Genomic DNA, 15,030 nt, shown 5'->3' on the forward strand with positions numbered 1-15,030 from the left:
ACTTGCATGTCATGGTGACATCTTTCTGATGTCCTGATCTTCAAGAACGAAGGGCAAACAACTACCTCTATGAGTAGAGATGGGGACCCATCTGGTTGGAAAACCCTTTCTTTCTTTCTTCCTTCCTTCTTCCTTCCTTCCTTCCTTCCTTCCTTCCTTCCTTCCTTCCTTCCTTCCTTTCTTTCTTTTCTTTTCTTTCTTTTCTTTCTTTCTTTCTTTCTTTCTTTCTTTCTTTCTTTCTTTCTTCCTTTCTTTCTTTCTTTCTTTCTTTCTTTCTTTCTTTCTTCCTTCTTCCTTCCTTCTTCCTTCCTTCTTCCTTCCTTTCTTTCTTTTCTTTTCTCTCTTTCTTTTCTTTTCTCTCTCTCTCTCTCTTCTCTCTCTCTCTCTCTCTCTCTCTCTCTCTCTCTCTCTCTCTCTCTCCCTCCCTCCCTTCTCCTGTCTTTCTTTCTTCCTCCCTCCCTCCCTTCTTCCCTCCATTCTTTTCTCCCTTCCTCCTTCCCTCTCTCCCTCCCTCCTTCCTTTCTTTTCTTTCTTTCTGAATATCATTGTCCAGAGCAGTGAGAAGAACCTTGCACTAGGGTCAGGAATGGTAGGCTTTAATCATGCTTCTGTCATTAACCAGCTGTGGGGCTTGGGCTCCCGTGTCCCTGCTTGCACCATGTGGACAAGATGAATTCCAGATTTCTCCCTCTGAGTCTGTGGTTCTTATGGGGAGCTCAGCATACTGGAACACTCAAATGTGGGAGGCTGGGTTTATTTTGACTTCAGGGACAGAAGGCGAAGCATTGCCTCTCCCGGAGCAGAGGGCAGGAGCCGCCGGCTGTGGGCAGGGGCAAGCAATGTCAGACGTGACCAGTGTTTGTCCGGCTTAACCATACTTTATTACAAAAAGAATGTGGGCACGTGGGTCATTTTGGAAATGACAACATTGTAAAATAATCAATACAACATCAAAAAAAAAAAACCCAAGAGGATACAGGAAAAGGCAAGAGTTCTCAGAGCTGCTATCTGTGACCGCAGAGAGCTGTAATCTGCCCTCAGGGAGCAGAGAGGCCTTGAAAACACTTAGGAGAGCCTTTCAGCTGTGAGCCTGTCATGATCTCGATGGGCAGAGATGGAGAGGTTGCCTTGGCCTGTGGGAAAGAGTAGAAAGTCCAGGGTAGGGGGCCCCGGCCTGGCTGGTTGATGGGACAGGTCTAGACTAGAGTCCATTGGAACTTGCTGCAGTTTTCCTGGAGCAGACTGAGGTTGTTCAGGGAGACCTCCCTTGGTGGCAGGCCCTGTTGGGCTGTTGGACTCAATGGTTGGCGGCTGGACTCGATGACCTCAAAGGTGTCTTATGCCCTTGATCTTCTGTGATCCTTGGTAGGAGAGCTCCCTGGGGGTGATGTGATGGAGGCTGAAAGGCTCCTTCCCATGAATGTCCACAAAAAATCTCTTCTTCATGTTAAGACATGGTCAGCTCTGGGATTCACTTTTTAAAAACTGCAAATGGACTCGGAAGGACTTGGGAAGAACAACAGAATCAGCTTTAGTCAGTTCTCAATTTTCTCCTTTCATCTCTAAATTAATGATAGTTTACTAGGTTGGGGATAGTCAGAGGCTGGAGCCGAGTCTTGCTCGACAAGGCAGAGGACAATGAGACCGAAGGGGAGAGAAAGCCTTTTCATCCCCTTCTGCCAAGTATGTTTAGAAATTTCCACCATTTTAGGTACCAAGGGGCTAGGCCAGAAAGGTGGGGCCACTATCTCCAGAAGGCTCTGGTTAAAATGTGTTTTACCTGTTGCTGTGTGAAGGGCGTGGGGCAACTGACATCAGATCAGTCTCACTGCCACTTAGGCTGCTTCTATAAGGCACTATGGAAGGGAAGGTCCAAGGAGGGCAGACCGTGGGGCAGCCTCGCTGTCACTTTGGGCTGTTCTGTGGGACACTGTGGAAGGGAAGGACCAAGGAAGCCAGACCATGGGGCAGCCTCGCTGTTACTTTAGCTGTTCTGTGGGACACTGTGGAAGGGAAGGACCAAGGAGGGCAGACCATGGGGCAGCCTCGCTGTTACTTTAGCTGTTCTGTGGGACACTGTGGAAGGGAAGGACCAAGGAGGGCAGACCGAAGCCAGCCCAGTGGGGTTCCGGAGGTGAGTGCTGGGAGGAGTGACGGGAAGGCAGTGCCATTTTTGGGGAAGTTACCAGGATTCTAGGGGTGGGACGCACTTCTCAACTTCACAACGTTGTCCAGGGCTGAGCCCCACTTGGAAGGAGGGGAGAGCTTATGTGAGACCTGAGGATAGCTTGAATCAGTCATTTGAGGAGACAGACACCAGTTGGATGAGACAAGAAGAACCCAAGATCCCTCCTGGGTCTTCTGGAGAGCTGCCTTTCGTTAGTCCCCGCGGCAGTGGAGTGTAAGCTCCCGGAAGGCAGGGACTGCTGGTTTTTGTCTTTGAGCCCCCAGCTTGGAGCACAGAGCCTGGTACTGAGTAGGTGCTGCGGCCACGTTCTTGAAGGAAGGGATGGATGGACGGATGCGGATCCCGGAGCCTCCAGCCAGAGGACGGGTGCAAATACAGTGTGACTGGTGCTGGGGGCCTGACGCAGCGCCCACGAGGCCCAGGAAAGTTCTCCGGCTCGGGGCCACCCCCAACTTCTCAGGAAGTGGCCGCCGTGGGCTGCATCTCCATGGTGACCGTGTTAGGGGTGTCCCCGCTCTCCTTAAGCTCGGCTCCATCTCGGAGGGCTCTCTGGAAGACCACGCGGAGGGGCTCCCAGAACCTCTGCTTCTTGTCCCTCCCCACCAGGAAGTAGACCACAGGCTTGGCGCTGCAGTTGACGCAGATGAACGCGTCCGTGACGTACTCGGGGAAAGGCGCCGGGATCTCGAAGATCCAGAACAGGAACCAGTCGACGGCCAAGTAGATGGAAGACACGAGGAAGACAGCCACGATGGCCAGGATGACGTTGTTGAGCTTGGAGGAGTGGTGCCGGCGCGGGGCATGGCACTCCACCCTCAGCAGGAAGACCAGGCAGGTCAGGACCATCAGCGGGGCAAGGACCAGGAAGAGCAGGATGCCCAGGAAGATGTCCATGTGGGTGCAGTCCCCCCACGAGGGCCTGGGGCTGACGTAGACGCAGAAGTAGGTGTGGATGGTGGTGATGAGGAAGGCCAGGGCCCAGAGCAGGGCGCACACCAGGGCCGACATGTGCTTGGGCCGCCGGTAGCAGTACCAGGTGGGGAAGAGCACAGAGAGACAGCGCTCGGTGCTCACGGCCGGCAGCAGGCTCACGCCCGTGAGGAAGGCCGCCAGGCCCAGGATCCTCGACACGAAGCGGATGTAGGTGGGAAAGGCCCCGGGAAAGGCCCCGGCCTGCAGGATGGAGAGCACGGACTTGCAGAAGAGGTAGCCGATGTCGGCCACGGCCAGGTGGAGGAAGTAGATGGAGAAGGGGTTCCGCTTAATGGAGAAGCCGAAAAACCAGAGCACCACTCCATTGCCCAGCAGCCCACACAGGCAGATGAGCAGGAAAATGTAACTCATGATAACAGGTGGGGGGAAAGCCTCGATCTGCTGCATGGTCAGGAAGCCGCGGCTGTAGAGTTCCGGGGCTTCGTTCACCCCTGGGCACACCTGTGGGCAGAGAAGGAGACGGGCATTAACCCACCTTGGCTGCTGGCTTACGTTTCAAGGCCCCACTCACCCCCCAGCCCCTGCAGCTGTCTCCAGCTTGGGTAAACAGAGACAAAGGGCTCAAGTGGACAAAGGAATCGCCAACTTGCAGAACACAAGCTGCCTAGAACGGTTCCGACGAGCCGTCGCCTGTTTGACTCTGTGGAGTTTTCTTATGTCGAACCTAAATTTGTGTTATTGTCCCTACCCTCATAGTACCTGGTCGGGTGCTGCCTCCACTGGAGAGGCTCAGAAAACACGGTTACATTTTGTTTTGCCTTGAAGCTTTCGTGAAGAAGAGGGAGTTATGGGGCAGCCCCAGGGGGGACGGGAAGAAGGCAGGAGGGATTGCCAGGGAGGTAAAGTGAGGCAAAGCAGACACATGAGTTGGGGTAAGAATGACAGGCGAGTCCTCATCTCTGAGGGGATCTCACCATCTAGTAAGGAAAACTTGGGTTAAAAGCCCAACTCCCCAGCAATTACCAGCAGGAGAAAGCCACTTAATTTCTTCTTTATCCGTCAAATGGAGATACAATCACACTGATCTCGCAGAGTTGCTGAGAGATTCAAAGGAGCTGATGTATATTGAGCATGTGGCAAATTTTAAAGCACAATAGAAGCATCAATGATGATGATGGAGGCCGAGACTCGGTCCTTTGGCGGACAAACATGGCCACAACAGCCAGACGGAGATTCAGCTCCTGGCACAAGTAGAGCTTTGCCAACCCCTGAGCTGATCCTTACTGACCTGAGGCGCTGGGCTCTGTTCACTCTAAAATCCAGTTCCATTTCATTGTAAAACAGGAACATTCGGGGCAATGAGCATATGTCAGTGAGAGGTAACTAGAGCCTAAAGTCCTAGAGTCAGGAAGACCTGAATTCAAAACTGCTTCAAATGTTTACTAATTGTGTAACCCTGGGCAAGTAATTTAAATTTTTGTGCCTCAGTTTCCCCATCTGTAAATGAAAGGATGTAGACGTGTTTATCTCTAAGGTCTCGTCCTCCATGAAATCTGTGCAGTTTTACTTCTCAGGACAAGAACAACATCAAGAGCTGGCATTGTAGCATAGGGGGGGCCTAGAAGTACGTGCCTGGGTGTGATTGGGAAATGTGTATGAGCACAGCTATTCCTAGAATGGTGGGTAGCTCAGACCCCCCCCTCCCCTCCCCTCAATTACCCTCAGGAGACATAAGCCGCCCTGCAGGCCCGCTGTGAGTCAGTCTGTCCCTTGGGATTTGTGTGGGTTAGTTATGTTAGTGATGTTCTTAGAAAATGGCAGACCACTCCAGCCTTGCCAAGAAAAACCCCAGTGGGATCAGAAAGCGTTGGACATGACGAAATGAATGAACAGCAGCACAATCTCCTCCCACAGGTCTTCCCACCATTATTCCTTATCCCTCTGCACCACACCCTCAGAGGATTGCAACCAAAGTGTTCTCTGCATTTAACATCCCATCTCATGTGTCTCCATTCCCAGAACACCCTCCCTCTCAGGATCCATGCGTTCCTTCAGGGCCCAGCCCAGCTTCTCTTCTCCCACCCCTTCCTCCCAGCGTCACAACTCAACTCCCACTTCCTCAAATCTGCCCGCCTTCACCCGCGTTGTAGCGCTCCCCTCTCCCCAGAGTAAGCCCCTCGAGGCCAGTTCTAGCTTCATCTTATGTCTTTGAATCTTCAGTACCTAGGACAGTGCCTGGGACGTTAACTTTCTGAGCTTTGGACTTGCTATTGCAAAGCCTTTAGGGAATTTTCTGCGTGGGCTTCCCTCTAAAGATTTAAATCCTCTCTTCTCTGCAACTGAAAGCTTTGGAGGGTTGGTGAGCCAATGAAGATTAAGTGATTTGCCTGGATCATAGCTGAAGTGTGAAAGTCAGGACTGAGTAGAGGAGTCTATGGGAATCTTGGAAATTCACAGCTCCTTCCTTGGAAAGACTTTTTTTTTTTTTTTTGGTTAAGCCATTGGGGGGGGGGGGGGGGAGAGAGAGAGAGAGAGAGAGAGAGAGAGAGAGAGAGAGAGAGAGAGAGAGAGAGAGAGAGAGAGAGAGAGAGAGTCAATCTCAATCCCTGGGAGGAACTTTCATATTGACCAGTTACATATTGGCTTTTAAACTTCTTTGAAATCTTTATCTCCGGTTTGTCTCCAAACCCAGCCCGTTTGCCCTAGTTTCCTCTTCTGTCAAATGAGTTGGAGAAGGAAATAACAGACCTCTCCAGTATTTGCCAAGAAAACCCCAAAGGGGTCACAAAGAATTGGACAAGACTGAAATGATTGAACAACAAATCCACAATACATGCACACACACATGCATCCCTAAATACATGCTTGTCAGTCATCCTTCTCAAAGAGGATCCATGATTACTAGGTGCTTATTGAATTAAAATTGAACAATAAACCTAAAATAAAACAGAAGGGTTAGACCAGAGAGTTACTTAGATCTTTTCCAGTGGTTGTAATTTTAGGATGTAAATCCAAGGGTTGGTAAGGCTGAAAATGAAGAAAGTGATGACTCCAGAATACTGGATTTGGAGACCTGGGTGCAAATCCTAACTCTGCTGGTTTTCCTGGTTTTCCTTCTGATTGTGTGAATTCTCCTCCCTCTGGGATTCAGCTTATCTATAAAACAGGGGGATTGGAATAATAGGCCTCTAAGGTTCATTTGCAGCTTGAAATGCCCCATCTGAATAAATGGGCTAAAAGGGGAGGTGGTATTTTGGTCACCGTGAGCGGTCATGGCCCAAATGAAGGCAGAAGTACCAGGCAGACGATTCCCCATCAGTCTGGATGGGGAGATCAGCCTGAGAGGGAGACTAATGGACACCTCGATGCTGAAATAGTTGGAATAAAGAATACAGAGCGAGGAGGGATGCAGGTGGGAAGGAAGTTGCAGTTCCTGCCTTGCAGAGAGGGAGTAAATGTCTTGCTCTCAGTGACCTTCCAGCTGGAAGGGACCCATCATGGAACCAGGACATTGGTTCTGAGAAGAGAGTCATCAGAGGATCCTTGCTAGATCTAAAGTGGAAGGGTCTTCAGAGGAGATCTGGCCAAGTCCTCCATTTTACAAAGGACAAATTGAGTCAGGGCAGTGAAATGATGTAGCCTACATCACCTGGGTAGAGGATGTTAGAATCAGGATCTGACCCACCTCCTCTCACATCAGGCCTCCTCCCCAAGTTCACACAGCATGTCCGAGGCAGCGCCAGGACTAGAACTAGAAGCCATTAAATGGCTAGAGAGCCAAAAACGGGGATCAAGCTGAAGATGGAGATGGAGCTATCCCCTCCAACAAGTGGATTTCCTGCCCCACCTGCCAAGCTGGGCTGGGGACTGAGACCTGGGGATGGTCAGGACAGGCGCTCTCCCCGGCGGAGCTGGCGGATGCTTCCCAACACTTGCCTTATTCCTGTTCTGGGCGTGGACATCCCACGAGCAATTTCCGGCCATCTTGGGGGTGGATTGGCCAACGATAGGCAGACTCTTCACGGCTGACCTCTGCAGGTTCTTCTCCCACACTCTGGCAACCTGTCAATCACAGAAAGAAACAGCCTTAACTGGAGTTGGAATTTGAGGCGAAATGACTGTCCTCCAATCCACTGCTATTAGTCCAAAACAACCCAACCCATCCAACAAGCATTTATTAATCCACTTTTGAGTCCAAGACACTGGAGGCAGAAAAGGAAAAAGCAAAACAAAACAAGGACCATCTCAAGGAATTACATGGTTCTGGGATAGGGGTATGACATGTTGTTTGTCCCTCATTCTGGAAGAGCACCATGACATGATGGGCAAGGCCGTGACATGAGAGGGAAGTGCACCTAAGTGAGGGAGGGTTGTGCAAAGTCACTCTCCCCTGGAATTGTCTGGGTTCAGTGACAAGATTTAGATCAGGACATCATGATATAGCACGTAAACACAAGTGCATGCATGATATTTGGGGGAAGGAGCAAACACCCAACAGCCGGGGAGATCATGAAAGGCTTCCTGGAGGAGAGGGCCCATAGCACTTGAATGAAACTAGGAAGGAGCAGCAACCCTCCTCCCTATCACCTGAATTCCACTTCCTTGTTTCCTAGATCTCAAGCATGTGGGACCGATTGCATCTCTGGGCTTAGCCGCCTTGCCCTCTCCATGTGATCTGGGGCCAAATCCTGTCATATGAGCCTTCCCAACATCTCTTCCCCCTTCTCTCCATACACCTGGATGCAGGCTCATGTCCTCTCTTGCTCCTCTTAGGCTGTGGGGTAGCCCCAGCCTCAGCTCTCTCCCCACCACAGCCATCCTCTCTTCAGCTGTCAGATTGACCATCTTTAAGCCCAGGTGGGAGCAGGTTATCTCCAAGGGTCCTCCCAGCACCAAATATAACCCACCATTGAGTGTTTTTAGCCCTTTAAAAACTGCTCCTTCCAACCTTTCCAGTCTCCTTTCCATGTATTCTAGTCTAACCACGTTGACCTATTTGATCTTCTTCAAGTGAAAAATTTCATCTCTCGACTCCATGCCTTTGTGCTGTTTGTCTCTCACACCTCTTTCATCACCCCGAGCTCCTGACTTCATTTAACACTAAACTCAAATCTCACAATCTGCAAGAGTCTTTAGAGGTGTCCTCCACTGCTCAGGGCTTTCTCACTGAGATTATCTTCCACTTGCCCTTTCTAGAGCTTCTTTGTTTATAGTTTGGGCGTGTTGTCTCCTCCATTAGATTGTAAGCTTCTTGACATCAAGGATTCTTTGCCTTTCTTTGTATTCACCATGTTTGGTGAATAGTAGGTGCCTAATAAATGCTTGTTGCCTGACCGACTCATTGTGCTCCACACCATGTGAAATAGTAGAGTGTTAGAAGTGGAGACCACTTCCAAGCCCAACCTCTCATTTGTCAGAGGAAGGAGCAGAACTTTAGAGATGGGAAGAGACTAGCTCAAGACCACACAGCTTTGAGTCAGGATTTGGAGCCGAGTCCAGGATTCCTTCCCCTCATCCATGTGTCTCCACTCAGCCTGTTCCGAGCAGCAGCTGGGGCCGCTCTGGGCACATGCTTCTCCTCTCCAGGACTCTCCTTCTGCCTCCAGCTCCTGCTCGTTTCCATGAGAGATGCCACATCACATCTTCCATGACCTCAGCCCACACACTCCCTTCTGGAGCCTTCTCTCCAGCTTTCTCTTACTTTCTATTCCTTTCATCCCCTCTTGTCTGCTCAGTCTGGTTGCCTCCACACTCATGAATCCCAGATATCAGAGCCATGGTGGGGAGTAGAGAGGGACTGGGGAGGCAAAACTTGCCTTTGTTTTTTTTTTTTAATTTATTTTATTAAAAAAAACAATTAAGAAAAAAGAAAAACAGAAAAGAAATACAAAACAAAATGAAACTAAACAAAAGAGAACACTGCCCAGGAGAACATCAGGGAGGATCCAAATCATATAACAACAAATTATCAGATCAAGAAAGTATATATATTTGTAGAAGAAATTACATTAATGAGTGCCCATTTTTCCTATACTTTCTTGTAAATTGTTTTTGTTTTATTGTTTTTCCCTCTTTTATTTCCCTCTTACCCCTAAGCAGGCTATAGTTAAGAAAGAATATATTTATGTAGCTATATGTAGATATATACATATACATACACACATACATTCCCACACATATATCATTCCTAGCCCTGTTGAGTCTTTGCTTTAATACTGCTCCTAACTGCCTTGCTATTACTTAAGCCCACTTGCCCTTATGTACTCTCCCACTGCTCTCTGCTTTGTCTCCACTCTTTCCATCTTTTCTTTTCTGCTCTTCCCCATCTTCTTGTTTTCCTTGCTTTTGGTGTCCTAGATTGAGCTATGTCTTTGGGGGCAGGAGATCAGAATTCAGGACCCAGTTTACTGGCTAGCTGACCTTGGGCACATCATTTGGCTGAATGCTACAGCTCGGGATCCTCCATCCTGGCGCTTTATCCCCCTCCTTGTCTAATTCCCTTCTTTTCCTCCCTAAAGCCCTATGTCCTGCCAAGATGATGTCATCTATATGTGGGTGTCTGGTGTCAGTACATATGGCAAGGGTATGTCGAGATGGCTCCCCATGGGTCTCCTAAATGAAGTGCGAGACTCCCTCCATGAGGAGACCAAAAAGGCATTTAGGAGGTCTGTCCCAGGCCCACACGGACAGGCCAAAGTGTGGCTGTATGTTTGCACACAAATGTGCATATGTATGCTAGAATGCTTGGATACGTCAATCAGAAACATTGTGCACCTACTGTGTGTCTAGCACTGTAATCTGTATTAGGAATACAAATAAAAAAATGGTCCTGCCCTCAAGGAACTCACAATCTAATGGGAAGAGTGTACAAAAGGAAATTGGAAAGCAGGGCTGCAGGGGAAGGAAAAGGTTGATGGAGACATGCAAAGATATCCAAAAGAGGGAAACAAAAATAGGAAATAAAGAGCTGGCTCGTCTGGGCCCCCTTCTGACATGGAGTTCACGGCTTTGCCCCTCTTATCAGAGGCGCGGTGAGGTGAAAGTAGGACTGAGGTTTAGTGGATATGTGCACCAAAAAACTCTCTCAGTGCCAGGCCCTGTGCTCTGAGCTAAGGATAAACAGAAAAAGCCTTAAGTTTCTGAGTCTCCTATGGATTAGACTAAGACACCTACCCCAGATAAATAGGCTACAAAGTGGGCAACAATGGCGGCAATGGCGTGATCCATGTGTGTGAGGATGTGTGAATGGGGAGAGAGCACCGCCGGTTCAGTGTTTTGTACCCATGGATTGGATCACCAACTATTGCAGTCCCCACTGTTCACCAGCACATGCTCTCTGATGTCAGAATAACGATAGCTTCCTCACTAGCAGTCCCATGGACAAAGCAGTCCTTCCCACTTCCATTTATCTTTGCTCATATTGTTCCTGCCCTGGGAAATGCCCTCCCTCTTCTGTCTACCCCAAGTCCAGCTTATTCTTCCAGGCCATGTCCTCCAGGAAGCCTTCCTTGATATAGTTCTCTGTGATTTTCTTCTTGTCAACTCTCACTGTACCTGTTCCAAGAACTCCTAATTGTACTTTGTTATAGGCTGCTCTCTCTTGTTCCTTGTATCTTTGTATGTGTTGCTCTTGGGCTTGACACTCTGGGAAGGCAGGGACTATGTCTTATTCTTCTCCCTATTCGCTACAGTGCATACTTATACATTTGTTGGGTTGTTGAGTATCTCTTTGGGCCTCTCCCAGCAAGGACTATTCATTGGAGCCAATCCTTTTTTTTTTCCCCTAAAATAATTGGAGTTAAGTGACTTGCCCAGGGTCATATAGCTAGGAAGTATTAAGTGTCTGAGGCCAGATTTGAACTCAGGTCCTCCTGACTTCAGGGCTGGTGCTCTACCCACTGCACCATCTAGCTGCCCCATATTTGGGCCTATACTTGATTAAGGAAGCAGAGAACACGCTAGACCTCAAAGACAAGTACTTAAGCAAAATGGTTGTGACGGCGGATTAAAGCACATTGTTGGGATGCCCATACAACTGGGGAATGGTTGAAAGAATTGTGGGATATGATTGTGATGGAATACTATTGTATTATGGGAAATATTGAGCAGAAAAACCTAGGAAGACTTCCATTAACTAGTGCAGAGTGAAGTGAGCAGAACCAGGAAAACACTGTATAGAGTAATATCATTATTGCTGTGAATGACTTAACTATTTTCAGCAATACAATGATCCAAGACAGATCCAAAGGACTTAGATGGAAATGTTATTCATCTCCAGGGAAAAAAACTTATGGAGACTGGATGTAGATCAAAGATACTTGAAAAAAAAATTAGTTTTCTAAACTTTCCCCCAATTACACATCAAGACAACGAAGCATGCTTTTTAAACTTTACTATTCTTGCCTTTTTTGGTCTTCATTTTCTTTTGCAACAGCTTAATCTGGAAATGTTTTGTATGATTGCACATCTAGAATCTATATCAAATTTCTTGCCTTCTCGAGGAGAGGGAGAGGAGGAAGGAAGAGAATTTGGAACTCAAAACTAACTTACTTTAAAAGTATGTCTGACATTTTGTTTATATGTGATTGAGAAAAAACTAAAATAACATCGTCAAGAGCTCTCTGAGCCTCTGCTGTATCTACTTATTAGGTATTGGGTCTTATCCCAGTTCTGGGGGAGATGGAGAGGGGAACTTACAGACACAAGAGGCTATCAGGACTGAGAAGGATGTGGCTCTTAGCAGGGCAGAGGAACCCCCCAGACTGGGGCTTGATTTTCACCTGTTTGCTCTAAGCAGAAGCAGGAAACTGGAGCTCAGATTCTGGCTCCTGTATGAGCTTGTGAGAAACTGAGGGTTCTGAGGTCATAGACCTAGATAGAGCTGGCTGAGACCTCAGAGGCCAATGAATCCATTTTTTTCTTTGAAGACGAGGGAACCGAGGCTCAAGGAGGTTAAATGTATTCCCCTTGATCACACAGGCAGTAAGGGACAGAGTTGGGATTTGACCCCACAGTCTCTGCCTTTTGCAAATAGCCTCAGTTTCCTCATTTGTAAAATGAGAGAAGTTAGGAGGAGCTATGTTCTAGAGCTATGACAATGATTGACATTTCCCAAAGGTTGTCGAGTCTGCAGCTTCTGCATCTCCACATGGGGGTTGTGAAAGCTCCTGACCCTTCAAGGGAGGAATAGCGGTTTTACTGACAAAGCAACTGAGGCATAAATGGTGGAATGACAGTCAGGAAAGAGCAGCGCTGACATTTGAGCTGATAGGCTGGAAGCTCTCTGGTCTAGCATCTGGGTTGTGCCGCCCTGCCCCATCTTTCCCTGCTCTGGGAGCCGATGATTCATCTCCAGACTTTCACTTATGATGAGCAAGTCATTTTTTATCCCCACTGAATCTCAGTTTCCCCATCTGCACAATGTACAATAATGCTTAGCTTCCACACAATTCAGAGCTATTGTGGAACAAGCTCCTTGGAAACTTTAGAGGGGAAGCTGGTATTTTGTTCTCCTTCCCTGGGAAATGCAAATTTTGCTTCTGACTTGTAGATTATATCAAGGAAATCACTCATTTCCGGCCCTCCCCTTCCTATTTCTTCCTATTTAGACTTTCCAAAAAATCTATTTTTTGGCATGGGGGCATAAAAAACACAGATGTGGGACAGGCCATGAGGGACTGAGGAAAATCAGAGACTGACTTTCAGCTGGGCTAAGATGCCTTCAGGGACAGATGGGCTATTTGGCACCAAGTCTGCCTGGATGTTTGCCTTACGAAAACTCCTAGAAAAGAGGGAAATCACAGGAGCCCTGGGAGGACGGGGAGATGGAGGCAAAGTCAAGTTAACTAGCATTTATTAAATATGTATTATGTGCCAGGCATGGTGTTCTGTTCTGGGGATCAAAAGAAAGACAAAACACAGAGTGAAAGAAGGACGGAGCTCTTAGGGACTGGCCAGAGAGGCAGAAGTGGAAGTAGTCTCTCTCTCTCTCTCTCTCTCTCTCTCAGCTAGAAAGACAGAGACAGAAAAAGGGAGAGAGACAGATGGATACAGACAAGAGACAAAGATAGAAACAGACAGATAAACAGAGAGAGGGATGGAGTAAGAGACAAAGAGAGAGATGGATACACTCACAGACGAGAGAGAGTGAGAGACAAAGATAGAGACACAGAGAGAGAGAAGGGAAGAGAAAGATACATAGAGATAGAGACAGAAATTAAGAGAAGACAAAGACACCCACAGAGAGAGAGACAGACAGAAAGACAGACACACAGAGAGAGAGAGAGAGAGAGAGAGAGAGAGAGAGAGAGAGAGACAGAGAGAGACAGAGAGGAGAAGAGAAGAGAAAGATACATAGAGATAGAGACAGAGATTAGGAGAAGACAGAGATATACACAGAGATAGAGACAGAGACAGACAGATACACACCCATACACACAGAGACAGAGAGACAGAGAGAGAGAGAGAGACAGAGAAAGACAGAGACAGAGAGAGACACACAGAGAGAGGAGAAGAGAAGAGAAAGATACATAGAGATAGAGACAGGGATTAAGAGAAGACAGATACACACAAAGAAACAGAAAGAGAGGAGAGGAGAGAGACAGACACATACACAGACAGAGAGAGATAAAGATAGAGAGAGAGATACAGAGACAGAGACACAGAGACAGAGTCAAAGAGAGAAGAGAGAGATAGAGACAGAGATAAGAGAAGACAGAAGTACAAACATGAAGAGGATGGAAAAGGATAACGAGAAAGAGGAAAGAGAGAGAGGGAGTTAAAGCTGGGAGGGTCCGAGGGCCGATGCAGTCCGGCAGCCAGAGGGTTAAGCTGAGCGGGAGCCTCGGCCAGGACACCAAGAATGCTCGGAGTCTGGGAAGGAGAGCGGGGGGAAGCTGAGCGCTGCAAGCACAGTCCTGCCTCCCAGCTGCTGCCCCGCAGACCCTGCCCCCCGCGCAGCGCGCGGGGCTCCCTGAGGCTGGGGAGCGGCCGGTCCCGAGCGGGGGCTGCCCCGGACGCCAGGGGGCTTGTGCAGAGCTGTCCCTCACTCGGCTTCCTCCGCTCTGCCTCCGTGCCGCCCCCCCCCTCCAGCCACGGAGCCCCACCTGTGGATTCGCTGTCCCCCGTCCCCACCTCGAATAAAAGCAGCTCCGGACTCACCGCGGGGGAAGGCGCCGTGGGAGCCTCAGCGCGAGCGGCGGAGCCTCCACGGAGAGCGCGTCTGCTGCCGGCCCTGCGCCCGCTCCTGCCCTGCCCTGCGCTCCTGCCCTGCCGCGGAGGGTCCCAGCCGAGCGGAGGGAGCGCAGCACTGCCTGCGCCGCGCGGTCCCTGCAGCCGAGTCCGCCCCGCCCCGGGCCCCGGACGTGCTCCCCGAGAGGCCGGCGGCGCTGACACTCGGGAGAGGAATGTCTGGGCGCGGGAGGAGCCAGCGCCCCCCGGGAGCGGACAGGCTCTCCCCCCGGCCCTGACGTCACGCTGGCATTCGCAGAGGAGGTGCTGCTCCTCCGCCCCTCCCGCAGGGGCAGCGCTCGCGGGAGCCCGGGCGGGGCGGGGGGGGCTACTAGGGCCGGAGGGGCGGCTGGGGCGCGGGGGCCAGCTGGCCAGGACCCAGGCTCACCGCGAGGGCTCAAGGAAACTGCCGCTTAAAATACGGTCCCACCAAGTCGCTCCATTGCTCCACAAACTCCGATGATTCCCTAGTACCTGCAGGGGCTTCCAAAAACTCTCAACTGGGCTCCAAGTGACTCTGCCAGAATTCCTTCACACCCTCACACCATTCTACTGAATGCAGCTGCCCGCCCGCCCGCCCTCTCTCTTTCTCTGTGTTTCTCTGACTCTCTGTCTCCGTGTCTCTTTCTGATTCTCTATTTCTGTCTCTGTCTTTCATTTCTTCCTCCTCTTCCTCCTCC

The 15,030-nt window shown here is 49.5% G+C and overlaps 1 protein-coding gene across 2 annotated transcripts; it reads right to left on the reverse strand.

The window, feature by feature from the left end:
• Positions 1–858: 858 nt before the first annotated feature.
• MRGPRF (MAS related GPR family member F) lies at positions 859–14,501 on the reverse strand. 2 transcript variants are annotated; one of them, XM_051964864.1, is made up of 3 exons: positions 14,282–14,501; positions 7,058–7,183; positions 859–3,622 (listed from the first exon to the last, which is right to left on the reverse strand). In XM_051964864.1, the coding sequence occupies exons 2-3, from the start codon at positions 7,103–7,105 to the stop codon at positions 2,645–2,647; spliced, it is 1,026 nt and encodes a 341-aa protein (XP_051820824.1). In that variant the 5' UTR covers positions 7,106–7,183; positions 14,282–14,501; the 3' UTR covers positions 859–2,644. The 2 variants fall into 2 exon arrangements, with proteins under 2 accessions (XP_051820824.1, XP_051820825.1); XM_051964865.1 differs by having other exon boundaries at positions 14,255–14,501.
• Between the last annotated feature and the right edge of the window lie 529 nt (positions 14,502–15,030).

The sequence above is a fragment of the Antechinus flavipes genome, chromosome 6 (assembly GCF_016432865.1).
Source record: "Antechinus flavipes isolate AdamAnt ecotype Samford, QLD, Australia chromosome 6, AdamAnt_v2, whole genome shotgun sequence".
NCBI classification, from domain to species: Eukaryota; Metazoa; Chordata; class Mammalia; order Dasyuromorphia; family Dasyuridae; genus Antechinus; species Antechinus flavipes.

Coding starts and splice junctions, on each gene's coding strand:
- MRGPRF (XM_051964864.1), bottom strand. CDS start 7,105: ATGGCCGGAAATTGCTCGTGGGATGTCCACGCCCAGAACAGGAATAAG. Junction 3,623..7,057: donor ACGCCCAGAACAGGAATAAG/GCAAGTGTTGGG, acceptor CTCTGCCCACAG/GTGTGCCCAGGGGTGAACGA.